This window comes from Drosophila mauritiana, chromosome 2L, assembly GCF_004382145.1.
Source record: "Drosophila mauritiana strain mau12 chromosome 2L, ASM438214v1, whole genome shotgun sequence".
NCBI classification, from domain to species: domain Eukaryota; kingdom Metazoa; phylum Arthropoda; class Insecta; order Diptera; family Drosophilidae; genus Drosophila; species Drosophila mauritiana.
Window position 1 is genome coordinate 4,859,179 of NC_046667.1, and position 24,893 is coordinate 4,884,071.

At 49.1% G+C, this 24,893-nt stretch overlaps 12 protein-coding genes across 13 annotated transcripts; 6 read left to right on the forward strand and 6 right to left on the reverse strand.

Annotated features, from left to right (window-relative positions):
* Positions 1 to 449: 449 nt before the first annotated feature.
* On the reverse strand, positions 450 to 1,335 carry LOC117150742 (serine protease 1). The gene has a single exon (XM_033317776.1). The coding sequence runs from the start codon at positions 1,318 to 1,320 to the stop codon at positions 490 to 492; it is 831 nt and encodes a 276-aa protein (XP_033173667.1). The 5' UTR covers positions 1,321 to 1,335; the 3' UTR covers positions 450 to 489.
* Positions 1,336 to 2,276: 941 nt separating this feature from the next.
* Positions 2,277 to 3,134, reverse strand: LOC117139714 (serine protease 1). Its single transcript, XM_033302234.1, has one exon. It carries the CDS (start codon positions 3,126 to 3,128, stop codon positions 2,328 to 2,330), a length of 801 nt encoding a protein of 266 aa, XP_033158125.1. The 5' UTR covers positions 3,129 to 3,134; the 3' UTR covers positions 2,277 to 2,327.
* A 389-nt stretch (positions 3,135 to 3,523) lies between these two features.
* LOC117135209 (SWI/SNF-related matrix-associated actin-dependent regulator of chromatin subfamily A-like protein 1) lies at positions 3,524 to 6,269 on the forward strand. Its single transcript, XM_033295297.1, has 7 exons — positions 3,524 to 4,331; positions 4,390 to 4,880; positions 4,939 to 5,089; positions 5,159 to 5,323; positions 5,382 to 5,664; positions 5,726 to 5,920; positions 5,984 to 6,269. Exons 1-7 carry the CDS (start codon positions 3,568 to 3,570, stop codon positions 6,197 to 6,199), a joined length of 2,265 nt encoding a protein of 754 aa, XP_033151188.1. The 5' UTR covers positions 3,524 to 3,567; the 3' UTR covers positions 6,200 to 6,269.
* Positions 6,270 to 6,367: 98 nt separating this feature from the next.
* On the forward strand, positions 6,368 to 13,530 carry LOC117135208 (cilia- and flagella-associated protein 44). The gene is made up of 11 exons (XM_033295294.1): positions 6,368 to 6,548; positions 6,603 to 6,765; positions 6,818 to 8,634; positions 8,692 to 9,336; positions 9,388 to 9,495; positions 9,776 to 10,403; positions 10,468 to 11,460; positions 11,513 to 11,935; positions 11,993 to 12,217; positions 12,273 to 12,599; positions 12,656 to 13,530. The coding sequence occupies exons 1-11, from the start codon at positions 6,454 to 6,456 to the stop codon at positions 13,241 to 13,243; spliced, it is 6,012 nt and encodes a 2,003-aa protein (XP_033151185.1). The 5' UTR covers positions 6,368 to 6,453; the 3' UTR covers positions 13,244 to 13,530.
* Positions 13,531 to 13,653: 123 nt separating this feature from the next.
* LOC117135214 (DAZ-associated protein 2) lies at positions 13,654 to 14,323 on the forward strand. The gene is made up of 2 exons (XM_033295303.1): positions 13,654 to 13,763; positions 13,822 to 14,323. Exons 1-2 carry the CDS (start codon positions 13,677 to 13,679, stop codon positions 14,212 to 14,214), a joined length of 480 nt encoding a protein of 159 aa, XP_033151194.1. The 5' UTR covers positions 13,654 to 13,676; the 3' UTR covers positions 14,215 to 14,323.
* On the reverse strand, positions 14,304 to 15,737 carry LOC117135211 (eukaryotic translation initiation factor 3 subunit I). Its single transcript, XM_033295299.1, has 3 exons — positions 15,634 to 15,737; positions 14,967 to 15,456; positions 14,304 to 14,911 (listed from the first exon to the last, which is right to left on the reverse strand). The coding sequence occupies exons 1-3, from the start codon at positions 15,634 to 15,636 to the stop codon at positions 14,424 to 14,426; spliced, it is 981 nt and encodes a 326-aa protein (XP_033151190.1). The 5' UTR covers positions 15,637 to 15,737; the 3' UTR covers positions 14,304 to 14,423.
* An 87-nt stretch (positions 15,738 to 15,824) lies between these two features.
* Positions 15,825 to 16,874, reverse strand: LOC117135213 (protein SCO1 homolog, mitochondrial). Its single transcript, XM_033295302.1, has 2 exons — positions 16,380 to 16,874; positions 15,825 to 16,313 (listed from the first exon to the last, which is right to left on the reverse strand). Exons 1-2 carry the CDS (start codon positions 16,771 to 16,773, stop codon positions 15,952 to 15,954), a joined length of 756 nt encoding a protein of 251 aa, XP_033151193.1. The 5' UTR covers positions 16,774 to 16,874; the 3' UTR covers positions 15,825 to 15,951.
* A 52-nt stretch (positions 16,875 to 16,926) lies between these two features.
* Positions 16,927 to 18,142, forward strand: LOC117135210 (DNA-directed RNA polymerases I and III subunit RPAC1). Its single transcript, XM_033295298.1, has 2 exons — positions 16,927 to 17,151; positions 17,213 to 18,142. The coding sequence occupies exons 1-2, from the start codon at positions 17,012 to 17,014 to the stop codon at positions 18,072 to 18,074; spliced, it is 1,002 nt and encodes a 333-aa protein (XP_033151189.1). The 5' UTR covers positions 16,927 to 17,011; the 3' UTR covers positions 18,075 to 18,142.
* LOC117135212 lies at positions 18,049 to 19,414 on the reverse strand. 2 transcript variants are annotated; one of them, XM_033295301.1, is made up of 2 exons: positions 18,997 to 19,414; positions 18,049 to 18,721 (listed from the first exon to the last, which is right to left on the reverse strand). In XM_033295301.1, exons 1-2 carry the CDS (start codon positions 19,237 to 19,239, stop codon positions 18,140 to 18,142), a joined length of 825 nt encoding a protein of 274 aa, XP_033151192.1. In that variant the 5' UTR covers positions 19,240 to 19,414; the 3' UTR covers positions 18,049 to 18,139. The 2 variants fall into 2 exon arrangements, with proteins under 2 accessions (XP_033151192.1, XP_033151191.1); XM_033295300.1 differs by having other exon boundaries at positions 19,030 to 19,336.
* Positions 19,415 to 19,652: 238 nt separating this feature from the next.
* Positions 19,653 to 21,661, forward strand: LOC117139002 (KIF-binding protein). The gene has a single exon (XM_033301095.1). The coding sequence runs from the start codon at positions 19,785 to 19,787 to the stop codon at positions 21,585 to 21,587; it is 1,803 nt and encodes a 600-aa protein (XP_033156986.1). The 5' UTR covers positions 19,653 to 19,784; the 3' UTR covers positions 21,588 to 21,661.
* A 178-nt stretch (positions 21,662 to 21,839) lies between these two features.
* On the forward strand, positions 21,840 to 23,129 carry LOC117139020 (39S ribosomal protein L28, mitochondrial). Its single transcript, XM_033301119.1, has 3 exons — positions 21,840 to 21,990; positions 22,110 to 22,933; positions 22,986 to 23,129. Exons 1-3 carry the CDS (start codon positions 21,970 to 21,972, stop codon positions 23,047 to 23,049), a joined length of 909 nt encoding a protein of 302 aa, XP_033157010.1. The 5' UTR covers positions 21,840 to 21,969; the 3' UTR covers positions 23,050 to 23,129.
* A 4-nt stretch (positions 23,130 to 23,133) lies between these two features.
* LOC117139010 (GDP-mannose 4,6 dehydratase) lies at positions 23,134 to 24,849 on the reverse strand. Its single transcript, XM_033301107.1, has 3 exons — positions 24,590 to 24,849; positions 24,051 to 24,486; positions 23,134 to 23,992 (listed from the first exon to the last, which is right to left on the reverse strand). Exons 1-3 carry the CDS (start codon positions 24,758 to 24,760, stop codon positions 23,412 to 23,414), a joined length of 1,188 nt encoding a protein of 395 aa, XP_033156998.1. The 5' UTR covers positions 24,761 to 24,849; the 3' UTR covers positions 23,134 to 23,411.
* Between the last annotated feature and the right edge of the window lie 44 nt (positions 24,850 to 24,893).

Here is a 24,893-nt window from a genome sequence, read left to right on the forward strand (position 1 = left end):
ATTTCTAAGAAAAACTGTTAGATAAAATTTCATTACTTAAATTAAGGAAAATTTTATTCATTATAATCAACTCAAACAAAATAGAGATTTTAGCCACATGCGTAGACCCTTTAATCTTATCGAAGGTAGGTCTGAAAAATAAACAAATCCCTCCAAATCAATTGATAGAAAACTGAGATAGTAAAAGAAATAAACTAGACTGGCAGTAAGAACAAAATTAATACGCAATTCTTTATAACTTATACTATAACACTACTTATCTCTCTGATTTAATTTAAATATTAGGCTAAAAATTTAATCATATATAATAATAAATCGAAATCATATCCTATGAAAGCTAGATATCGAAAAATCAATCTAGACCTTACAAAATCAGGTATCTTGATCCTTAAGATAATCCATTTTAGTTTCCCCATTCCTTAGACTTAAATAAACGAATTGAAAAACAATTATCTGTTAAATGCAAAAGGGTTTATTATGAAAACGAAATTAGTAGGAGATGCCGGTGTGGTCGCGGATCCAGTCCAGGTAGCTGGTGACGCGGGTGAAGCCATCGGGCAGGCCCGAGGTGCAACCGTTGGAGGCCACGAAGGAGGTGACACCGACCAGCTTGGAGCCGTCGTGGAGGACCAGTGGGCCGCCAGAGTCGCCGGAGCAGGTGGACTTGCCGCCGGGGGTGGAGGTGCAGATGACGTTGTCGGTGACCACATCGGTTCCGTAGACGCTGGAGCACTCGTCGCGCGTGATAATCTGAGAGTCCACGCAGTTCAGGTAGTCGGAGACGCCACAGCTGTCGCAAGGCCTGCCCCATCCGGAGGCCAGAGCCCACCAGCCGGCGAAGTTGTTGTAGCGCTCGTTGCCATTGGGCAGCTCCACCTTGTTGACCAGGTGCCAGAAGTCCACGTGCGGGGTGTTAATCAGCGAGATGTCGTTGTTCAGGTTGTTGGTGTTGTAGTTCGAGTGCTGACGGAAGTTGCCGCTGCCCACGGTGTGGGTGTACTGAGCCTGGAGGCGCCACAGAGCACCGTAGTAGATGGTGACGGAGCTAGCTCCGTGGGTGCAGTGGGCAGCCGTGATCACCCAGGTGTTGCCGATGATCGAGCCACCGCACCACCAGCCACCGCTGCCGCTGCTGAAGCCCAGACCCACAATGTAGGGCACCTTGCCCTCGTGGGCGGGATAGCCGTTGGTGATGCGACCCTCGATCGAGCCGGGTTCGGATCCCAGGACGGCGTCCTTCAGGGGCACCGGCTTCACCTTCTCGGGCTGGGCGGCGGCGCAGGCAATGGCCACGGCCAGGACAGTTAGGAACAGCTTCATGTTGATCACTTGAGTACAACTGGATACTCCGCCGTCGTGCAGTGATTTATATACCCATCGCATTCGACGTAGTCATATCGCTGGAGATCTTCACCACTCGCCACTCGAAAGTTCAAACCACTCCGGTCGGGCTAATCTTATCAAATTAATTTCGCACGCCTCCAAAATGCGGCACTATCATTACAGGGTACTCCAATGATCTACCCATCCGAATCGCACACTTTCCGGCTCATGACTTGCCACTCATTCATTAGGAGATTGTCCGGCTCTATCAACATGGACGTGCGGCCACTCGGAGCTGATCTGGAGATAGGTGCCGATAAGCCCCCATTCATGCCCAGAACCACAACTCAATGGGGCACTCGAACAGGAGCGCACAGAGATTAGGCAACAAGTCCTGTGGTCATTTAAAAGTAGAATTACTTAACCTTTGGAAGTGTGCGATACATTGTTTAGGTTTTAATATTAACTGCATTCCCATTAACGTGGTTAAAATTCAAATTTAAAACAATATTTGTAAAATGTAAAATGTAAAGTAAAATATTTTAAGACGAAAGCTGTATTATTTTTTAGAACTATGTTCCATATATTTAATAAATGAAGTCTATGCATAACTTAGCTTTTGGGACTTTTTATTATAAGAATGCTTTGGAAAATATAATCTTTTGGTAAATATATATATTATTTGATTATCTGATGTCTAGTATAGACCACAGTTGCTAGCATTCCTACTTATGTCTATCGTGACTACATATGGTATATAGGGTTTAATCATGTTTTCCAGTTAATAAGTGTACGATTGGCATAAAAAAACCATACCATTTCTCAGCCATTCATCGCTTCTTATCTATAATCACGTTTATTATATCAGATTCTGATTCTTCATGTCTAGACTTTTGAAACTTAAAAATATCCGTGTGATATTTTAATATAATAAAACCAGAAACATAAAGGCGTCAAATTATTTGTTATGCATTTTGTTTATTTAAAAATAAGAATAATCCAGCTTAGTAGTAAGCAACGCCGGAGTTGTCGCGGATCCAGTCCAGCTGGTTGGTAACACGGGTGAATCCGGAGGGCAGGCCAGCGGTGCAACCGTTGCCGGAAACCCAGGAGGTGACACCCACCAGGCGGCCACCGTCGTGGAGAACCAGGGGGCCACCGGAGTCACCGGAGCAGGTCGACTTTCCGCCGGAGGTGGACACACAGAGGATGCCATCGGGCTGGTTGCCGTAGGTGCGAGAGCATTCCGAGTTGCTGATAATCTGCAGGTCGACGCACTCCATCCAGTCGGGCTGGGATCCGGCGGTGGTCAGTCCCCAACCGCAGGCGACGGCCCACCAGTTGTCGTACATGTTGTAGCGATCGTTGAAGCTGGGCAGCTCCACCTTGTTAACCATGTGCCAGAAGTCCACGTGGGGGGTGCGGATCAGGGCGATGTCGTTGCCGTTCTGGTTGGGCCAGTTGTGGTTCTGGATGAAGTTGCCGCTGCCGATGGTGTGGGTGAACTGGGCGTTGGTGCGCCATGTGGCTCCGTAGTAGACGGTCACCTGGGAGGCGCCGTTGGTGCAGTGAGCAGCAGTCAGGACCCAATCGTGGGCGATGATGGAACCACCGCACCACCAGCCGCCGTTGCCGCTGAAGCCCAGACCCACGGTGTAGGGAGCCTTGCCCTCGGTGGCTGGATATCCGTTCACAATGCGGCCATTGATCTTGGTGTCCTTGGGCAGGTCCTTGGGATGAACCTGCTGGACAGTCTCGGCGGAGACAGCGGCCAAAGCCAGAGCCAGAACAACGAACACTTTCATGGTGATTGGATCACTCGTGGTCTACGCCAGACTTTCATCCATTTTTATTGCGCCCCTTATCGCTGTCTGGAGTAGCCCCCACTCGGCGTTATCCTATCTCTAAGAATTTCGCCCGCTGATACCAATGGAAATTAATTGATACCACGTCTAAGAACATCTTGATAGGCAAAAAAAATGATAACTGGCTTTTGGGAAAAATTCAAGGCTGATTATCTTCACTTACAACCGACATAGGCAATATAAGGAAACAGAAATGATTTATATTTAATTTAAGGATTAAGTAACTTACATCAACGTTTACATAACGTATGTAAAATGTAAAAACAATTCAAACTAGGCGCCAAATGTAAGATGTATGGATTGAAACATGGCTCACCTGGTCACACAGAGCCATGCATTTATTTTTTAAATGCAATATTTAATCAATTGATGTCGCAGCATGTCCACTTGCAGTTCATCCGAGATAGCGGAGAAGAAGCGCATTGCGCTAGCCAAGCTGCAGGCCAAGAAGTCCCAGCTGCTGGCCAGCGCATCCGCAACCAATGGAAAGCCAACGTCTGCAACAGGTGCGACGCAACATGCGAGTGATGCCAAATCGAATCCAAATCAACCGCAGGCCAAATCCCCATTGAATTTCTACCGATCACCGACGGGGACGCAGCAGAAGATCAGCAGGAGCGGCCCCACGCCCGGTGACAACAAGAGCTCGTCCTTCCTGAACGCTCTAAAAGCAATCAAACAGACATCTGCCCGGGAATTGTCCCGAGGAGCAGCACATCCTTACCAGCGGCCAAATGGAGGGAACGAAAGAAGCAAGCCCACTCTTTCACTGGGTTCGGATAAGGAGAAACCGGTGGCTGTGCTACTGGGAAACTCCATCACGTGCAATCTCTACTTGGTCAGCACACATCGGTTTGCTGCCCAAACCTCGGGATATCACGAACAGCTCGTGACCGTGTTTAAGAACATGCCCACCAAATCCTACGACGGCCCAACTCGCATCTGGAGTTTCGATCTGTCGGACTACCAATCCCTGACAACGCATGCAGCGGATCTAAAGCCATATGTCCACATGAATGGCATTCCGAAGAAGGTGCTGGATCTGTGCCGCCAGCCGCCAGTAGTTCCGGAAAGAAGTGTTTTAGCTTCTATAGAACCCAAGCTGGCGGACCAGCTAATGCCCTTCCAACAGGATGGGGTATGGTAAGTATTATTTGTATGCTATGTACTTCCTATAGCGCTGAATTGATCATATGTTTAGCTTTTCCATAGCCCAAAAGGGACGCATTATGATCTGTGATGAAATGGGCCTGGGCAAAACCTATCAGGCCTTGGCCGTAGCTGACTATTTCAAGGATGATTGGCCCTTGCTTGTCTGTACCACCGCTTCTACGAGAGACAGTTGGGCGAAACACATCATGGATCTACTACCGAAGGTGCCCATCCACTATGTCCAGGTGCTGAACAACAATCAACTATATGTGGGCGAGGCCAAGGTGCTCATCACCAGCTACAATATGATGGAGCGACACGAAGATAAGCTGATGCAGCGCAAGTTTGGTTTCATCATCTTCGACGAGTCGCACACGCTGAAGAACAGCAAGGCCAAGTGCACGACCACGGCCAAAAGGCTCACGGATCAAGCGAAGCGTGTTGTCTTGCTATCCGGAACACCGGCTCTCTCCCGACCTTTGGAACTATTCACGCAACTGCAAATGATAGATGGCAAATTCATGAATTTCATGGAGTTCAGTATGTCAAGGATGTCTGCTTACCTTAGAACATGTTTATATTAATTAAACTTTCGCAGCTACTCGTTATTGTGATGGAAAGCAGTCAACTTTTGGTTGGGATGCCAATGGTCAATCGAATCTGGAGGAACTGAAGGTCATTCTTAACTCTAAATATATGCTAAGGCGAACGAAAGTGGAAGTGCTGCCTCAACTCGCTGAGAAGAACCGGTGGGTTGTTCACATTGTTGTAAGTTTGTAACATATTTTCTAACATTTCAAGCATTTTTCCATCCGCAGTGAGACTGTTGTCCTGGATCCCGCCCTAGTGTGGACCAATGAGGAGACCAAGGAAACCTTAGATGCGTTTAACAAAGAGCTAAAAACCGCTAAAGGCAGGGTATCGGAAGAGATCCTACTCCGTTTCTATGCACGCACTGCGGAAGTAAAAACTCGAGCGGTCTGGTAATTAAACGATGATTGCAAAACTATCTGTAGCTTAATATATTATCCTGCACTATAGCGCCTACCTAAAAACCATAGTTAAGGAGCAGAAAAAGTTCATTATCTTTGCCCACCATCGTGTCATGATGGACGCCATTAGCGACTTCCTCAGTGGATTGAAAGTGCACTACATACGTATTGATGGACAGACGCGTAGCGATCTCAGGTCGGATTCTGTGGACACGTTCCAAAAGAAGAGCAGTTGTAAGGTGGCCCTGCTCTCGCTGAAAGCCTGCAATTCAGGAATCACGCTAACTGCAGCTGAGATCATAGTGTTCGCTGAACTGGACTGGAATCCCAGCGTAAGCTTCGCTCATATCTAAGTTGGGACAACACTTTAATGCAGTTTTATTTTATTTTTAGACCCTTGCCCAGGCGGAAAGCCGTGCCCATCGCATTGGTCAGACAAAACCGGTGATTTGTCGCTATCTGATGGCTCACAATACGGCTGATGATATAATTTGGAACATGCTGAAAAATAAGCAAGAGGTGCTTAGTAAAGTGGGCATCTTTGCAGAAAATCTTCAGAAAGCAACAGCCACAGCAGCACCCACTTCAGTAAGATACACTTTGAATACTTTGAAAAATAAACTTTTAATTAACTAACTTTTCTTTTTTTAGTCCCACAAGATCGAGGAGTACTTCTCGCCCTGCAAGTCCACCTCCGTTGAACCGGAAAGGAATAGCATAAAACAATACTTTTCGACTGTTCCAGCTAAAGAGCCCCCTGAGCAAAATAATAATACAGAAAAGACCAAAGTAAACAAGGCCGAGTCGGATATCGCGGCGTTTTTTAACGATGATGATGATGAGGCTTTTTTGGATTTAGATATTTAGATTGTGTAAGGGAATTTAATCCTAGATTGTTTATTGAGTTAATTGTAATAAATTGTATTTGAGAATGTTAGACCATTGAGTGAACCTTGCTGATCACGTGTCTGCGCATGCTCCTCGTTCAAAGAACTCCTTTCAGATAGCCGGTTTCATGTGGCCTGGCAACTGGCAAACAAACACTCAAGCAAACCTTTTCACTTGTATCAAATAAATAAATACACAGCAAGTTAAGTTTTGTACAATATTAGCTAAATAATATGGATACTACGCAGGAATCTGAGCTGCTGGGCGAAGAGGAGGAGTTGGAGAATGAGAACGACATATCCTTTCCGCGTGAAATCGTCAGCGTAGAGTGAGTACGGAATTGGCAGTGGATAACTTCTTGATTGGAAAACTTCTGCTGCAGGCACTCCTTTGGTTATGATTGTAAGAAGCTGTTTAACTTGGTTCTTGTGGATTCGGACACGCTGGTTTTTGCCTCCGGAAACTTCCTCAACTACTTTAGCATTTCGCGCCAGGAGATTTCCTTTCAGGAAACGGTCTACGGCTGCGGAGTGGGCTTCATCACGGTGAGCTTTAACTTGAGTAGCTTTGTATGATCTAATGGTACTCCCTTGCCAGAAAAACGAGCATCCGGACTTCACCAACCTATTTACGGTGGGCGAGAACGGAGCTCGACCCACTGTATTTATCTACGAGTATCCATCGCTTAATGTCCGTGTGAAGCTACTGAATGCAGCCCAGAATTGTTTCACGGCGGGCTCCTACAACAAGACGGGGGAACTGTTTGCCTCGCAGGCTGGCTATCCGGATTTCATCATAACTATCTGGCGCTGGGAGAAGGCCGAGGTTGTCCTGCGTGCCAAGTCCTTCCAGAGCGACATTCTTTTCGTGCACTTTTCGGAGCACAATCCCATCCTGCTCTGCTCTTCCGGGCTTAGCCACATCAAGTTCTGGAAGATGGCCAACACCTTTACCGGCCTGAAGCTGAAAGGAGATCTGGGTCGCTTTGGCAAGACGGACTTCAGCGATATCTATGCCATGTACATGCTGCAGGATGAGAATGTGATCTCTGGCAGCGATTGGGGCAACATGCTGCTCTGGCAGGCGGGGCTGATAAAGTTCGAGATCTGCCGGAAGGGTCGAAAACCGTGCCACACCAAACCGATTACGAGGATAACCATGAAGAACGGTGAGGTGACGACGGTGGGCATGGACGGTTATGTGCGCGTTTGGTACTGGGAAACGGTGGACCTGGCCGATCCTCCAGAGGACGATTTGTTTGTGGAGATTGATCCGATCTACGAGTTCAAGATAGCCGACGTGGAGCTCCGTTGCATGCAGAAGATCCATCCCTTCGATGAGTCCGATTTCACTCACTACGCCCAGGATGGTAACGGTGGCATATGGTTCTGCGACATTAACACCTACGATGTTCCTCAAAAACCAAGAAAGCTCTACTCCTGCATTGGCGGAAGGGTACTGGCAGCCCAGATGTCTCCAGTGTCGCCCCATTTCCTCTGCATGTCGGAGAGCGGAAAGCTGTTCGTTTACCAATACGATGAGCAGCGACTGATCCTGGAGAAGGAGTTCCCGGCGGAGGGAGTCGATGTGATCTGGCTGGATACGAATATCTCGGTGAAGGGAACCGAGCTAGTGGCTGCCTTCAAGGATGGTATTCTGCGGCAAATGTATCTGGACCTGAGCAACGGGGAAAGGCCCAAGATGACTCGCGTGAGAGCCTTCAAGGCGCACACATCGCCGATTACTGCACTCACTGTAAGCCGGAACAGCTCCTTACTCCTGACCGGCAGCGCCGACAAGAGCATATTCATTTACCAATTGAGCCGGGATGAGCATCAGCTGGTGGACATGCGTCCGCTGGGATTTGTGCAGTTTGCAGCAGTTCCGAACTGCTTTTACTGGCACGAAACGGAACCCACCGTCGTCCTGGTGGGTTGCAAGAGTGGTGACCTGTACGAGTACAACATCCGCACAGAGGTCACCGATCGGGAGACCTACTTGTCCTATAACATAACTGAAAACTCGCGCATGCGCCACACGAAGTTCGCTTCCATTAAGAGCCGCATCCGGCGGGACATCCATCGGGAGAACGTGAAGAAGCGCAAGGAACGCAAGCGGGAGCGCAAGATGAACGAGGTGGAGAAACTGAAGAAGGCCAATCCCGGCCTGCAAATCGACATAGAGTCAGCGCTGGCGGACTCTGAACCGGAGGAGGAGGAGGAGCCGCTCCACATCCCGGCCGTGCCCAACGCCATCATCTGGCTGCGTTACACCCTAAGAGACACCATTTGGGTGTCCATGGCGGGCTACGATGCTGGCTACGTCTATGAGCTGGAGTTCAATGCGGCGGAGCCCGTTCGAGCCACCATCATAGCGGAGGCGGATGACATCGAGATTCACTCGTATTGCATAATGTGAGTTTAGGCGCTAGGGAAGTCATGGCATGTCCATTTACTACTACTCTTTTCCAGCGATGAGTTCATCATCTTTGGCCTTCACAATGGACGTATTCGAATCAATCGCATCAATCCGGACAATTTCACCGACCTCTCCGAGTTCCGCATCTATCCGATGCACGACGGCCTGAAAGGCACCATTCCCAAGATCGACATTAGCTACAGTGGTGAGCACTTGCTCACTATTGGCTACGATGGCAACGTGTTCCTGCACAAGTGGAACGGTCCGAAGATCGTAAGGAACAAGGAGCGGGATAAACTCCCGCCCCTGCCCGAGGGAGTTACCCAGATACCGGACATAGAGCCGGAGGCTTGCTCCCTTGAGCAGGAGAAAATCAACGCGGAGCTGCGACGCCAGCAGGAAGCAGCCGATGCACATGACCGTGATGTGCTCAGTAAGATCGGTGCGCTCCAGAACGTCTACTTTGACATCATCAGGATCAACGAGGAGCTGCCGCCGGGTCTGAGGGCCAAGGACACCGACTTGCTGCTGGACGATCGCATCACCCGGCAAATTCGAAATGAGCTGCAGGCGGAGTTGGATGACGTTCGAGAGGATCTGGCCTACGATTTGGAATTCGCCCAAGTGGGACACACGAAGCTCTACAATCACTTTCTCAAGGAGCTCGTCCAAATCCCCTTCACAGTCGCTCCTTTGCGGTGAGTAAAAGGATTCCTATCATTCCAACAGAACCAACATTGTGCTTTTAGTGCCAACGTGCCGGGTGTGTCCACATTTCGCCTGCAGGCTCTGGGTGAGGAGCACGCTCAGATTAAGCAGGATATAGAGGACCGCCTGAAGCGGGAGCATGATATGGGGTAAGTGGCGAAAATCAGGCTCCACCTCTTCACACTGCCAGCAACACGAGAAATATACATACAAATCTTACTCTTACATTCAACACAAGCAGCCTTTACACGGAGGATATAGTACAAGAGCAACCGGAAGTGTAAGCCATCCAAGCTACTTAGTTCCTAGTTTGATCACCTACCTGTCCACCATAACTATTGATTATACCACCAATGCATATTACAAACCATAGATTAAAATTTAGTTTAAACATTAGCACCAGTTGAATTCAATACCCACTGATTACAGACTGCATGACTATGTGGCGCCCGAGCGATCGGACGAATCCATTGGGGAACCCGCGCCGGAGTCGTTCTTCTTTGGCCGGGATCCGAAGAGCATCGAGCCGCGCTTCAGCAGGAAGATGATGCGACTCCTCACCCGCTATCGAAAGCGCCAGATCTTCGAGGTGCGCCGCATCTTCGACTGGGACAAGCTGGAGCGCCAGAAGCCGGACCCCAATCGTAACCATCCCGACGACGATGCCCAGATCGAGGATGCCAAGCGCAACCTGGGTGACTTCAAGCTGAAAATCGGTTCGGACTACGAGCCCAAGTCATCGGAAACCTTGACGCAGAAGTACATAGAGGTGGTGGAGTGCCGCGAACAGTACTTTGCGATGGTGGACGCCTTCAACCAGATGGTGCTGGACTTACGCGAACGCAAGGGTGAGCTGGACCAGTTTATCAGCAACAAGAGAAACCGCTTGGCGGTCATTCATAATTATCTGCCCGAGCCGGACCGCCAGCCCTTGGATCCGATTCAGGAAACGGACATGGACCTGGAGTACCCTGAACTTAATCTCATCGAGCACTACACGCCCGGCTGTGGAGTGGAGATCGACGACATTCTAACGCTGGAGCACAGTGTAGACCAGGTGGGTGAACTGAATGTTACTACTTGTAATTTAGCATGCATGCATACATCTTCTATATAACCAGGTGATAGCCAGGATGGCTCCAATAAGATCCACAGCCAACGTAAGCCTTTTCAGTTTACACGGCTTGGATGTACCCGAGCTGCACGAGCACACCGCCTTCACGATGCTCCAGATCTCAAAGCTGAACAGAAGTCTTCCCAATGCGGAGCTGGACGAGGAGCTGCTAAAGCTGCCGCCCAAGAGTGATCCGGCCTACTACGAGTTGAATGATGATGGCCAGGTGCCCTACATGATGGAGACGCGTCATCGATGGCTTCGCCAGCTGCTTGTGGAACAGGATGCCATACGGACCGAAGTGGACGAGGAGGTGCGGCAGTTTGACAAGGCACTGGAAAAGCTGCAGGTACGACGCTTCCATGTCAAACTGGACGCGGAGTTCATGACCGCATTCATGAACAGCCTAAATCAGGAGCTCTACATCCTGCGCGACAGCGAGGAGATAGAGACACAGTTGCTACTGAACGCCAAGACGGCGATGAGCACGCGGAACGATCTACAGATGGTTATCAATAGCACCAACAGGCAGTTGGATGAGCTGAGGCGGAACATCGACAAGCTGGGCGAGCAGATCGTAGCCCTCCAAGTACTATTCGCGACCACCGTTAAGGGTCACAAGTTCTTCGACTTCCTGCGACGCATCTTCAAGAAGAAGTGGCGTCCACCGAAGGTCGCCAGGGGGGATGACGAGAGTTCCTCATCCTCCTCCTCGTCGTCGTCTTCCAGCGAGGACGAGCAGGCCGACAACAAGAGTTTGGACTCACTAGACATGACCACCATCCGATTGGACGAAGCCACCTGCCCCACCGGCCTGGATCGATCGCTTTACGACTTGGCCTTCTCCATGCGCTCCGACCGCCACGACCTGGAGCGAAATGTGCGGGACCTGACGCGGGATGTGGAGAACAAACGCAAGGAAATCGCAGAAATGCAGATCAAGATGAAGTTCCACGAGGAGGTGTACCAGCGCGAGAAGAATGCCCTGTTGCAGTTCCGGGTAGGTAATTCTTTCAGAGATTGACCTCCATGCTGAAGTTCCTCCTTTGCAGCGAAACCGCCAGCAGGAAGTGAACAAGGTTAACATCAGCGCCATTCTGCGTATGGACCAACTGCAGCATTTCTACGATGGCGACGACTACCGCGATTTATCCAAAGCCATTCTCTTCGACGCAGATATGCTAGTGGACCTTAGGCGCCGGGCGGATCAACTTAGCGAGGAGACACTGGCCACCAAGCGCTGGCACCGCATTAACTTCATTCACTTGCGGCGCATGAACACGGACATAAAGTTCATGCGATTCGAGATAACGCGGCTCGAGGAGGAGATTCGCCAGGCCATGATGAAGAAGTTCGGCATTATTGTCAACCTGGATGAGTTGGAGGAGGAGGTCCTAAGACGCTATATCTTCGATCTAGAAACCAATGCCGAGGATGAGCTCAAGGCTCTCGAAAAGGAGCTTCTGGAGAAACAGGTACATTTGCATTCATAAATATTAAAATTTTTTTAATATCCAACTTTTGTGATTCAGAAAGAACTCGCTCGCTGCGAGGAGGAACTGGTCCTGGAGACCCAGAACAACACCGAGAAGGTTAACATAATGACCGTGCTCCGGGAGGAGAACAACATCCTTCGCACTTTGTTGGACATTCAGAACAAAAACTACGCCAAGTGGGCCAATCCGAATGCACTGAATCTATCCTACGACATTGAGAAGCTGAGGGGCATTGAAAAATCCTTGCTGGACCAGATTGAAGTGGGTACTTCTCCACGGCTGATTTCAGATCCTTAAAACACTATATATTTAACAGTGCCTGGAGCGGGAGATCTGCGCCCTCAGGCTAAAGTCCAAGCCGCTGCAAATCAATTACGAGTTCGAGGTGGATCCCAATGCACAGCCCCAGGTGGTGACCAGTGAAATATTGCCCAATGACGATGCAATGGTGTGCCCGGCCATCCTCAATGTCGACGCCTACATGCTGCCACCCATGCCCGATGAGTTCATCATGGATCGCGTACAGACCATTGTCCAGAAGAGTTTCAATCGCTTCTTTGGGAAGAGCACCACTCCGGAGAATGTGCGCAGGTTTGCCCAGCGCTCCTCGCTTTATTTGTGCCAGGCAGCCTATAGTTTCCAGGTGATTAGATCTAAATGCAATAAGTTTACTCCATCTTACCTAAAGTTATCTTTTAGGGTCGCTACACGGATCGCATAGCCGAGTGCATAACGGAGCATCTGCAGACGTTTGTGCCCAAGAAGTACTTCATCCACATCAGCGGCGAGGAGCTTCGCAAGCTATTCAACGAGGTGGTGGCTGTGTTCGACTACGAACGCTCTGATGTGAACACCGAGGAGCTGATATCCGGAATTTTCGATCACGCCAAGGACTCGCTGTGCGCCCATGTCCATCTAGGCGACTCCGAGGTTGTGAACCGCACCCACTTCATCGTCGCTCACATGTTCAAGGAGCTGATTGAGGTGCTGCCGCTGGAGGAGTTCCAGGCGGACGAGACCCTGCGCATGATTGTGGACGTGCTGGAGCGTGAACCGATGGTGGATCCTCGAGCCATCGCCGTGGAGCAGCTAATCGATAGCACGCTCCAGCACGCCCAGGAGAATCTGATCGATGGGATTACAGCGGTGCCCATCCGCAGCCTGGGCAGCTCCATTCAAAGAGACCTGATAAAGAGGCGGCAATATAAGCAGCCCAGTTGCGAGTCGCCCATGTCCGTCCGGATCGCCACGAAAAAGCCAGGAACCAGCAGTGGTCTTCCTTTCTAGATATCCATATCAAATACGTTGGTAGAAATTTAAAAATGAATTATTTTTTGAACTTGACAACGTCGGTTTTTGCTTCACTTTTGTTACGCGATACATATTTTTTTGTAGGTTTCGCTTTGAATTTTGAAAAAGGTGACCTAAACATGTATATTTTAACATAGCACATATTTAAATCTGATTTTGAATAATTTGTAAAAGCGTGTGTTTCAATAACTGGCCTAATAGCACAACTTAAAAAGTTGATGACAAATTTACTAATAAATAAAAAACCCAAATAAACGCAATTCGCGTTCAGAAAATAAATTTCGAATAAATCCAGATCTGACGGGAAAACTTTACGCCATCACTAATCTCGATTGGCTGACAACCCTGTTTGTGACTCAGAGAAACTGCAAGTAAACAAAGTGCGACTTCAAATTACAAACGAGATAAGATGTCGAAGCCATCAAAAGCAGGTCCACCAAACGAGGGAAGTGCTCCCGCCTACGACTATCGCCAATCCGGCGATGCCATGGCCATGGTAATAAGCTTATTTGATTCACAATTAACAGTGGCCAACTAAAGTTTACGACTTCTAGCGAGCTCCTCCGCCAACGTATGAAGAAAGCCAGCGAAACGGCGGCGCCGGTATTGGTGCCTATGGCTATCCACAAGGAGGAGCTGCTCCGCCCAGCCAGAATCAGTATTACGGCATGATCAGCCACCAGCAACAGCAGATGCCCTTCAGCGGGCAGCCCAACTACGGTATGCCACATGGCAGTGGCTTCGGACTCGCTGGTCCCAGTACGTCGGCAGGTGCAGCTGCAGCACAGGTCCTCCACTTGGACTCACGGGCCGAGGTGAGGACAAATTCCAACGGAAATGTCGTCATACCGCCTCCTCCGCCGGGCTGCCTGCCCACACCGGCCCAGTGGGCGGCCATGCAGGGTCAGCCTGTGGTTCTCAAGCAAAAAAAGCGTTCCTTTTTCTAGGTTACACACGGCACACCATTTACTCGAATATAATCATGTTGTCCCCCTTTCCACTCCTTTGATGTTATAAAAATAAACGATGCGATCCGTTTCGTTTCGTCCTCGCGTATATTTGAAAGTTCCCTAAGTTCCCGACGAACATGTCGCCGGTGAAGTGGTTATGTTGAGCCGACCGGCTCTGATCCTACTAAAGCACTACTGGATACAAACTACTCGAAGATGTTCTCAAAGTATGTACTATCGAATGTCTGGACACGCACGAAACCATCTTCTCCGCCCGAGGCGTAACTCTTGCCGTCCGGATGGAAAGCCAAACTGTTGATGGGTCCGAAATGGCCCTTGAGTCGGGCGAACTCCTCCTCGTATATCAGGTGGAAGAAGCGCGAGTCGAACTTGCCAGCCTTCGTAGACGTAGTGGTCACCTCCATGGCATCTTGACCGCCGCCCAGCACGACATGATCCATGATTGGGCTGATGGCCGCCGAGTTTACAGGACGCTCCGTCTTGTAGGTCTTCAGGCACATCAGGGACTCGGAATCGAACAATTTGGCGGTGGTGTCCTTGGAGGCGGTCACAAACATGGTGCCATCCTTGCTCAACTGCATGTCGTTGATGCCAGCGCTGTGATCCGTGCCAGAGTCAACCACCTTTTGACCCTTGCGGATGTCCCAGATGGCAATGTTGCCATTATCGTGACCTGGAAACACGGGTTTTAAACGGTTTTCATAATTGCTTATCGGGTGAACACCAACCTGTGATGATGGTCTCATCCAGAGGACCCCACAACATCGACGTAATTTTGGACTCGGTCATCGGGATGCGGAGCGTGGGCTCCTGCTCCGACAACGAGGAATCGACGTTGCGGACATCGATGAGGAACAGTTCACAGCTTTGTCCCATCGCTTTGTCCGTTGAGTAGGCTGCCTGGTTGCCTGAGAAGCTGAAGTTGCTGGTACGCACCGACGACTTGGTCGGAATGGAGGCGATAACGGTGCCGTACTCGACGTCCCAGATCTTAGCGGTCATATCACCGGCGCCGGTGATGAGCTTACGGCTCTCCCAGTCCACATCCAGGCACCAGACTGCACCCTGGTGACCATCGTAGGTGCCCAAACGTTCTCCGTTCAGGGAGTACCACACATTGGGCTTCTGATCCTTGGAGCAGGAGAAGAGCAGGTCGCCCTCGCGGTTGTACTTGATTTGCGTTATGGAACGCTCGTGGCCCTGGAGCATCAACGGACGCTATAAAAGACAGAATAATACGACTTTTTAGCAACAATTTAGGCCGCTTTTAAGGTTATGTTTGGTCCGGAATTTCACACGACTTTCACACTTTGCAAATAGTTGTAATTTCGGGTAAATTCTAGAGAGACCCATCCAGAATAATGCAAACTGTGTAGTCATTGAACAGGCACGCACCATTTTGTATTATATTGTTATTTGTTGCGAGAAAACGATAATTTTTGCAACAACATCCACGCAGCACTACACGCCAAAAGAGCAGTGTGACCGTGGTCTAGTCAAAATCTCACTTCGATATACCAGGGGGATCAAAAAAATACCGTTAAGCTAGTTTATTTTGAACAATCAGAAATTTTTACAATCACAAATTGAAGTATAGTCAATATAAACGGAAATTTGGATATAAGACTTGATATACATCAAGTAAATACCATATTTTATGCCATATATTCATTAAGTAAATACAACGAAACAACATTTGTCAGCTTAGCCAGCCTAGCTGAACCATCCCTTTTTGTTCATTGAATTCCACTTGGCTATGTTCACCAAAATGGAGGCAACACACTGGTCCTTGTCCCGATTTTGGCCATAGTAATCAACAAACTCGCCATCGGGGTTGACCAGGTACATGATGATGGTGTGATCCACAATATAATCGTTGTCCTCGTCCCGCGGTCCAGCGCTGAAATAAACCCTAAAGGCCTTGCACACTTTGCGGATCTGTTCGACGGTTCCCGTAAGTCCCAGCAGTTTGGGGGAGAACTCTTTCACGTATTTGGCCACCACCTCTTTGGAGTCACGTTCTGGGTCAACGGTGATAAAGATGGGCTGCACTGCTGGCGTTTGCGGGGACTTTTCTGTGAGGGTTTGAAATAAAATGTTTTTTTTTTTGGGTTTGGAAGAAATACTCAGACTCTACTTACCAACTTCATCGACCACGGCTGCCATCTTCTCTAGCTCATCGGGACAAATATCCGGGCAGTGGGTGAAGCCAAAATAGATGAGCAGCCACTTGCCTAAGAAGTCCTCCGATTTGCGAACAGCTCCCTGCGAATCAACTAATTCCCAACTGCCGCCGATGGCTGCTTTTCCCAATTGCCGCTGACGCTCCTTCATTCTCGCCTCATCCTTTTCGCTCTTCACGTACAGCATAAAGCCCACGCCGCCGGCTCCAAGGGCTCCAATGACGGCCAGACTTCTCCAAGAGATCGGACCCTTGCCTTTAGTGGAATCTGCGGGAGCGGCATAATGACGAATTGCGGGCTGTTGTGCCCAGCGACGACAGCTGCCCACTAAGCGTTGCAGGGAGCGGGACATCCTACGCCCGGTTTCAGAAATTTGAAGGCTTTACGTAAATCTTCTGGAGAAATAAAAATCTCGCCGGTGTCCTGCTGCTTCTTCCTATTCTGCCAGTCACGGCGAAACGCCGTTCATTTAGTACAATTAGGGTATATAAGGCAGTGTGGTATATTTTGGTATTACAAGCGCGGTCTTATTGATTCCAACACGTGCGGTTCAATTTTGTTAAATTATTTAATAAAAAACACCGGGGCAAATGGCAAGCAAAACTCGGAAAGAGCCGCTTCTGTACATGGAGGAGTATCGGGTGAAGCAGGATCCGCAGGACTATGGACTGGCGGACGATGTTTTTTCCATTCAGGCGTTCAAGGAAAAGCTCCACATCAAAATCGTCAGGTAAATCTTGGAAAGGAAATTAAAATTTTTGAGTCGATTAACAACTGCTGTTCACTTCTAGAAACGACGAGGACGGCCTGGAGTTCGATCTGATTGGAGTGTATCCCGCCATTGCAAATGCCTTCCGTCGCCTGATGCTCAGCGATGTGCCCAGCATGGCCATCGAAAAGGTGTACATATACAACAACACCTCGATCATCCAGGACGAGGTACTGGCCCATCGAATGGGTCTACTTCCGCTGCGGGCTGATCCCCGGCTATTCGCATACCGTACCGAGGAGAGTACTGAGGCGGGGACCGAGCAGGATACGCTTGAATTTGAGTTGAAGGTGAAGTGCTCGCGACGACGGGATGCTGGAAAGGATCAGTCCAACTTCGATGACATTTACAAAAACCACAAAGTGTACTCGGGGCATCTGAAGTGGCTGCCGAAAGGAAAGCAGGCGCAGATTTACAGCGAGAGTGCTGTGAACTGTATTCACGATGACATACTGATTGCCCAATTGCGACCGGGTCACGAGTTGGATCTGCGCCTGGTGGCGGTTAAGGGACTTGGACGGGATCACGCGAAGTTCTCGCCGGTGGCCACGGCCACCTACCGACTGCTACCCCTGATTAAGCTGAACCGCGAGGTGACCGGAAAGGATGCGTACCTATTACAGAACTGTTTCTCACCAGGAGTAATTGGTATCGACGAGAATGAAACTGCCTATGTAAAGGATGCGCGCTACGACACGTGCAGCCGAAATGTGTATCGCTATCCCCAGCTAAACGACGCTGTGACTTTGGCCCGTATCCGAGATCACTACATTTTCTCCGTGGAATCAGTCGGCGCACTGAAGCCCGATGTCATCTTTCTGGAGGCGGTCAAGGTATTGAAGAGAAAGTGTCGGGCGCTTATCGACGAAATCGAGGCAGAATAGTTATTTATTTAGTTGTTAAAGAAATTATATTATGTACATAAGACAGCTTAATATAAATTGTAAGCCTACGAAGATCGTGCTTGGTCTTTCTTGCGCTTAAGCACCTTTAAGCGAAATTCCGTAAGGACCATCTGCAGACGCTCTTGGCACATTAGCGCGTCCTCCAGGTCCATGTTGTTCAGCTGCAGGGCCAAACTCTTGCCGAACAAGTCAAATTCGCTAATAATGGTGTCTTCCGTCATCGCGTCGACTTGAAATTCGTTATTAATCTCCGGATCTTCCGGCTTGAGCTGCATCATCTCTTCCTCGTAGACCACCTCTTGGTCCTGGAGATCTGTTTCATGCTGTTGTACTTCGAGAAACTCGTTCTCAACCACAAATTCCTGCTCCTGATAGGGCTGATCGGTTCTGAGTAAATCATCCAGGATTGAGTCGTTCGAGGCAATTTCGTCCTCCTCCTCCTCCTCTTCCTCCTCCTCCATGCTCTCCACCTTCATCTCGTTCTTGATCTTTTGCAGCATTTTGCTTCTTGGCTTTTGCCGTGGATAGGCCTTTGATTTGGCTTTGGACTTTGCTTTGGATGAAATTATGGATGCCTCCAAGTGCGGGTCATGCTCATCTTTGTCAAGTTCACCCTTGACCATGTTCTGTAGGTATAAATGCAAAGGAGTTGTTAGTTTTATGTAAATTAGCAATGAGATGAGAATTTTTTGGAGCGATAAGTTGTGCATCGCATAGCAAATAAATCCATCGATAGACTGGTTAACCATTTTTGCACAGGAAGTAGGCAATGGAATAATTAACGAAAAATATAGCAAAAACTCACACAAAAATCGTGTGTAATTTAGTTTGGATCGCAAAATACTTGAATCAATAATGGACACGGGTCATTCCAATTGCTTATGCACAAACCCAATCCCACCTTGGCAAGAATGTTGTGGTACTTGGAACTTTCCTGGTGTTTCCGCGTTACGAGGTGCTGCTTGATGGACGCCAGTCTGGCGAGGACATTGATGTCGCAGATCTTGCAGTGCGCCGAGTAACCATCGTTACTGGATGCGAGCCAGCTGGAGAGCTCTGGATATTTCTCCCACTCTGTGCGATAGCGTTGGTGGTACAGTCGCTTCACCTTCTTGTCCTCATCAGTCTTGTAACCCTTCTGCATTGTGATCGCTTTCGGATGAAGGCGGTTGTCTGATTGGTTGAAAAGTGTTCTTTGAAAGATGAGCGCCAAAAGAGCAGTCTTTAATAGCTGATGGTGGTAAATATTTTGGTATATTCCAAAAATTTGCGACGCGAAAAAAATCTGAAAGTCGATGCGGTGTGACTGTAATCTAATACGTTATAATACCAGCAATCAAATTCAGGGCTGCGACGTAGAATTTGCTGCGCAACGGTCACACTGAGCTATTTTGTTTATATAAATAATTATTGCCTCCGAGCTTATACTTAAGACTTTTATGTTCGTGTTATGAGTACATTTTGAATATATTTTACTTGAACATGGTTTAAATTAATTTAGCTTGAGATATTAAATAAAATATTCTTTCATGGTTTGGGTCTCAGGTAAAGTTTAAACAGTCAAAATACGGCCACACTGCACACTTATCGATGGGATGACAAAATAGAGAAAAAACTTTAATAAAGTAAATAAAAAAGTTTTGCCGAATTCAGGACAACTTTTGCCTGCACCGTGTGTGCTCAGCCAACATGGTCATTCCAAAGGAGATCCTGAGCGACTACAAGGAGCTGTACGAGAAGGCCAACCGTCTGGTGGAGGAGGAGAGCCGCAATGATCCGCCCACAGATCCATTCCGCTCCCATTATAAAGCGCGCGATGTGCTGAATGACTTAAAGAAGCAGCTGGACGACCAGCTGGTCTCTGTGCAGGCCAGCGAGGAGGACGGTGGTCAGGACGATCGCTGCTACCACTCTCTGTTGGCCTTCGTTTGCCGGGATCTCGGCAGGATCTACATCTACACGGAGGAGCAGGCAGAGGGTGAAAAGATGCTCAATCGTTGCCTGGAACTAGTCACGCCGTTCAAGGAGTGCCCTGAGGGCATCATTCCTTTCATTGGGGCAATCAACGAGCTTAGCATTGTGCTAGCCTCCAAGGAAGAGTACAATAAAGGACTGGAAATTCTCCTGGAGGCAGAAAAGATCTACGAGGAGTTCAAGGCCAGTGGTCTGAAGGCCCTGGCCATTCAGGATGTGTTCAATCCTCCGGAGGATGGACAAGAATCTCCCGAAGCTGGTCCCAAGGAACTGGAATCCCTTTACACGCTCGTCTCCTTTTACATGGCGCAAATGTACGGGCATTTGGGTGAGCCGGAAAAGTCGGCCAAGTGCTGCCATCGCACCCTCCATCGGCAGCTGGAGTCGAAAACATACGATCCCATTGATTTCGCACTAAACACGGCCACCTTGTCACAGTTCTATATTGGAGAGAAACGTTTCGAGGAGGCCCGTCATCACCTAGCCGCTGCTACGCTCATCATGGCCGAATACGAGGTACACATGCTGGAACCGGAGATGAGCGAGAAGCAGCGCCAGGACGTGTCGGAGACCTTCAAGCATCGCTACGCCGATGTGGCACGCTGTTGGGCCAAATATGGATTGTATTTAATGAACACATCCAAGCTTCGGCTAATGCGGGACGAAGATGACGAGGATGCCAAGAACCTAGGGATGGTGCTGCGCAATTTGCGACTGGTCGAGGCGGAACAGTCCCGGTTTCCTGGCCTTGACCTCACCGCGTGTGAAAATCGTATTAGCTGTGAATACTGCCTGACCTTCGACGATGCCAAGTTGGTGTTCCATTTCGTGAACGAGTGGCTGGACATAGCCAAGGACTATTACAAGGCCGAGAACGAAGCTACTGAGTATTCGAAGATAATGCAGGATTACGCCGAGGCGTATGAGCACATTGCCTTCTTCGAGGAGAATCCAGAAAACCAGGCCAAGATGCAAAAGCGTCGCGCCAAGTATCTTGAAGATCTGTTGGATCTGCTTGACCCCATCTTTTACATGAAGATCTGCCGAGAATGCTGGTATGGAGCCGGCACAGCCCATGCTGCCGTGATGGATGTCCGTCTCGACATCATTCGAGCCACTAGCACTCCAGCGCCGGAGGACATCAAGAAGGTCAATCAGAGCTGTATGAAGGCCATCAAGCACTTTGAGAGCTACGTCAAATCGTATCTGGTCAAACCGCCCAGCGAGGAGTGGCGACCCAATATGGACGTGGAGGAGCAGCGGCACATGCTCTACGCCCACTTCCACATCGGTCGCATCTACTATAAGCTGATCAGTGGCCATCCCCTCCAGCAGCTGGAGCACCTAACTAGTTGCCACACCTACTACAAGAAATTCGATGCTGGTTGTCAGCTGCACAAGGAGGCGGCCGAGACGCTGCAGGGCGAGATCGGTGTTGTGCGCGAAATGCTCCAGCTGCTGCCGCTCAAGATAAACACCATTAAGGCCAGGTTGAACAAAGCTGGACTCACCGCGTGAGAATTTCCAAAAAATAAATAGCATTTGCTAAAAGCTTTATACGTAGTCGAAATAAATCGCGTATGTTCCAAAGATATTTATTTGTTAATGCATTAGTAACTTATAAAATTATTTAGTCACAATTAAAAAAAAAAATGTTAGCCCAAAATTATGGAAATTTAGTTTTCTATCTCCGACATACTTTTCAAAAGTCGGCAACCCTGTCTGATAGCCATTCACATACGAACAGCTGTTTTTCTCAAACAGGAAGAGGAAGAGCGCCGTACGAAGTTGTTGGCCTGGCCAAAATCAGGGAAAATATAGTTTGATAGCCAAGTTTAGACTGCCACTTTAGTTTTAATAGTGAATAATAACCGTAAACTGCAAGTTGGTTCCTTAGAAAATGGCACACGCCACACCACAGGTACGTGATTGCCCCAAAAATAAAGAGGAAACTGGTAGCGCGCCGCGTTTCTGTGACGCAATAGCTGCGTTAACTTTCGTAAACCCCATGGAATAACAAAGCGTTTAAACCTTCTGCAGGGCGTAAAGCTATTAAACGGATGGAAGCGTCCGGGTCGCTTTGACAAGGGTCTGGGAGCCCAGCTGCCCGAGGCGTACAGGAAGTTCTGGCGCGAGTGGAAGCTGACGACCCCGGCTGCTGTCCATTATATACCCAAGGAGCAGCAGTGGGAACGAGATGAGGTGACGCACGCCATCAAGCCGGTGCAGAACATCCCGCTGCCATTGATCGACACGCCGGAATCGCACCGTGGCATCTGGGGTGGAGAGGCCGTGATCAAGGGCTTTCAGAAACGCCAGCAGACAAAGCGTCGCGTGCCGCACTTTTGGGTGCCAAATCTTAGGCGTTCGGTGGTCCATAGTCATGTTCTGGACTCCTACATGTCCGTGGTGGTGACGGAACGCACGCTGGAGCAGATCCACGAATGTCATGGTTTTGATCACTACCTCCTCAAGAATCGTGCCTGCGATCTTCGCTCCGCTTTGGCTCTGAAGCTCAAGCGAGAGGTGCTCCAGGCCCTGCAGAACGGTGTTCCAGCCCTCGCCGATGAGCCCGAACGCCAACAGGAAGTGCTCAGGGAATATCGCCGCTATCTGGAACCCTATACGCCCGAGGAAATCGATTGGTACGGCCATACCTATTTGGAGGCCATACGCAAGCTGCAAAATCAGCTGCGCGAGGCGGAAAAGGTGGTGCCGCATAAGTTGGAGTTCCGTGGAAAGCTTATCGAGCAGCTGCGCCAGGCGGGGATCAGCGAAGCGGGAAAGCTGGAGAAGTCGGATGCACCAGCAGCGGGATCGTCAGCCGAGCACAAGGATTCGGACATCGAAGCGCTTACAAAGCTGTAAGTCACAAATACCTCTGTAATGCATTACCTAACCAATTCTTTATTCCAGGGAATCCTCGCCCTCTTCCAGTTGGCTGTCTAAGATCAATCCTTTCGGCAAGAAAGAAACCTAGAACAGCTGTCCGCGTTTGTTTTTGCTTAATGTGTTTAGCCTCGAACGAATAAACATAACTTCGGAAACATTTCGTTACAATTTGAAGGTATTAAAACGTTGTTACTCGAACGTCTTTATTCAAAATATTCGTTACATCTGGTACTGTATAAAAACAAGTAGAATCACACACAGAACACGAACGTACGCGGCAAAGTAGAAAAAGGAATGATTGCAAATCCCCACGAGAATACAGAAAAACATTGACAAATCAACTACGCTGATCACTTTACGCTTAGACTATGGTTAGTGTATAGCTCCGCAAGCGGGCAGAGAGCTTTGTGCCGTAAAAGATCCCAGTCCGAGCTGGAAGCCAGGTAGGCCCTAAGCGATTGGGTTTTTCCTCATTAATTCGATGTCAGCCTTCATCATGTCGCTAACCAATTCGACGAAGCTAACTTTAGGCGTCCAGTTTAGCTCTCGATTGGCTTTGGACGCGTCGCCTTGCAGCAGATCGACCTCCGTCGGCCGGAAATACTTTGGATTTATGCGGACGCGCACAATACCCGTGCCGCTCTCCACTCCCACCTCGTCCACACCCTTGCCCTTCCACGTTATCTCTCGATCAATATGCTTGAACGCGGCTTCCACGAATTCGCGCACACTGTGCGTTTCGCCTGTAGCTATGACGTAGTCGGACGGAGACTCCCGCTGCAGCATCATCCACATGGCCTCCACGTAGTCGCTGGCATGTCCCCAGTCGCGCTTCGAGTCCAGATTGCCCAGTTCAAAGTACTCCATTTGCTTGTGATAAATCTTGGCCACGCTACGGGTAATTTTTCTAGTCACAAAGTTTTCGCCACGTCGTGGACTCTCATGGTTGAAGAGGATTCCATTACAGGCGTACATGTTGTAGGCTTCCCGGTAGTTGATGACGATCCAAAAGCCGTACATCTTTGCGCAGGCTAAAATTAGGTGGGATTAAGTATTACTTTTAGTATTCATTATCGAAGCTGCCTTTACCATATGGCGACCTAGGGTAGAAGGGCGTCTGTTCGTTTTGGGGCGTCTCCACCACTTTACCATACAACTCCGAAGTAGAGGCTTGGTAGAACCTTACGTTCTTCTCCATGCCACAAGTGCGGATGGCGTCCAGAATACGCAACGTGCCCACGGCGTCCACCTCGGCCGTGTACTCACTGAGATCGAAGGAGACCTTGACATGAGATTGTGCTGCCAAATTGTAGATCTCCGTGGGCTTCACCACACTGATGATCTTCACCAGGCTGCTGCTGTCCGTCATGTCGCCATAGTGGAGCTTCATCCGCCCACCTTTGTGCGCCTTTGGATCGGCATATAGATGCTCAATGCGGGTGGTGTTAAAGGTGCTGGCCCGCCGAATAATGCCGTGCACTTCGTAGTCCTTCTTGAGCAGGAACTCTGCCAAGTAGGAGCCATCCTGGGCGAGAGGGAACAAGTAAGAATCGAGCACTTTGAACACGTAAGCACGGAATTGAGGAGATGCCCCTGAAACAGCCGTGACTAATCCATCAATTACACACCTGGCCAGTTATGCCTGTTATCAGCGCCACTTTATCACGGGAATCGCCTTCGGCGCCGGCTTCCGTTCCATTTTGGTCCTTGCTGCCGTTGCTGCTGCATTCAGGACGTGGCTTCTTGGTTTCCGGGGCCCCATCGGAAGTCGACATTGCAATTAGCCGGGTATTTATCATGTACTGACGCTAGTTTTATTTTTCACGCCGACGCAGCCCGGATAATAAACAAATTTTTGTCTTCAGCACACAGGTAGAGGTGAATAAATAATCGATTGGTTATCGATACATCGCAGTCGAAAAACTTGTACCG

Bases quoted from the DNA above. Each gene is read 5' to 3' on its own strand.
- LOC117150742 (XM_033317776.1), bottom strand. From the start codon at position 1,320: ATGAAGCTGTTCCTAACTGTCCTGGCCGTGGCCATTGCCTGCGCCGCC.
- LOC117139714 (XM_033302234.1), bottom strand. From the start codon at position 3,128: ATGAAAGTGTTCGTTGTTCTGGCTCTGGCTTTGGCCGCTGTCTCCGCC.
- LOC117135209 (XM_033295297.1), top strand. From the start codon at position 3,568: ATGTCCACTTGCAGTTCATCCGAGATAGCGGAGAAGAAGCGCATTGCG. The intron at 5,665-5,725 runs GTAAGCTTCGCT...TTTTATTTTTAG, and splicing joins AACTGGACTGGAATCCCAGC to ACCCTTGCCCAGGCGGAAAG. The intron at 5,921-5,983 runs GTAAGATACACT...TTCTTTTTTTAG, and splicing joins CCACAGCAGCACCCACTTCA to TCCCACAAGATCGAGGAGTA.
- LOC117135208 (XM_033295294.1), top strand. From the start codon at position 6,454: ATGGATACTACGCAGGAATCTGAGCTGCTGGGCGAAGAGGAGGAGTTG. The intron at 9,337-9,387 runs GTGAGTAAAAGG...TTGTGCTTTTAG, and splicing joins TTCACAGTCGCTCCTTTGCG to TGCCAACGTGCCGGGTGTGT. The intron at 11,936-11,992 runs GTACATTTGCAT...TTTGTGATTCAG, and splicing joins AGGAGCTTCTGGAGAAACAG to AAAGAACTCGCTCGCTGCGA.
- LOC117135214 (XM_033295303.1), top strand. From the start codon at position 13,677: ATGTCGAAGCCATCAAAAGCAGGTCCACCAAACGAGGGAAGTGCTCCC. The intron at 13,764-13,821 runs GTAATAAGCTTA...TACGACTTCTAG, and splicing joins CCGGCGATGCCATGGCCATG to CGAGCTCCTCCGCCAACGTA.
- LOC117135211 (XM_033295299.1), bottom strand. The intron at 14,912-14,966 runs GTTGGTGTTCAC...CCGTGTTTCCAG, and splicing joins GGATGAGACCATCATCACAG to GTCACGATAATGGCAACATT.
- LOC117135213 (XM_033295302.1), bottom strand. From the start codon at position 16,773: ATGTCCCGCTCCCTGCAACGCTTAGTGGGCAGCTGTCGTCGCTGGGCA. The intron at 16,314-16,379 runs GTAAGTAGAGTC...AAACCCTCACAG, and splicing joins AGCCGTGGTCGATGAAGTTG to AAAAGTCCCCGCAAACGCCA.
- LOC117135210 (XM_033295298.1), top strand. From the start codon at position 17,012: ATGGCAAGCAAAACTCGGAAAGAGCCGCTTCTGTACATGGAGGAGTAT. The intron at 17,152-17,212 runs GTAAATCTTGGA...GTTCACTTCTAG, and splicing joins CTCCACATCAAAATCGTCAG to AAACGACGAGGACGGCCTGG.
- LOC117135212 (XM_033295301.1), bottom strand. From the start codon at position 19,239: ATGCAGAAGGGTTACAAGACTGATGAGGACAAGAAGGTGAAGCGACTG. The intron at 18,722-18,996 runs GTGGGATTGGGT...TTATACCTACAG, and splicing joins ACCACAACATTCTTGCCAAG to AACATGGTCAAGGGTGAACT.
- LOC117139002 (XM_033301095.1), top strand. From the start codon at position 19,785: ATGGTCATTCCAAAGGAGATCCTGAGCGACTACAAGGAGCTGTACGAG.
- LOC117139020 (XM_033301119.1), top strand. From the start codon at position 21,970: ATGGCACACGCCACACCACAG. The intron at 21,991-22,109 runs GTACGTGATTGC...AACCTTCTGCAG, and splicing joins TGGCACACGCCACACCACAG to GGCGTAAAGCTATTAAACGG. The intron at 22,934-22,985 runs GTAAGTCACAAA...TCTTTATTCCAG, and splicing joins ATCGAAGCGCTTACAAAGCT to GGAATCCTCGCCCTCTTCCA.
- LOC117139010 (XM_033301107.1), bottom strand. From the start codon at position 24,760: ATGATAAATACCCGGCTAATTGCAATGTCGACTTCCGATGGGGCCCCG. The intron at 24,487-24,589 runs GTGTGTAATTGA...CCTCTCGCCCAG, and splicing joins TAACAGGCATAACTGGCCAG to GATGGCTCCTACTTGGCAGA. The intron at 23,993-24,050 runs GTAAAGGCAGCT...ACCTAATTTTAG, and splicing joins CTACCCTAGGTCGCCATATG to CCTGCGCAAAGATGTACGGC.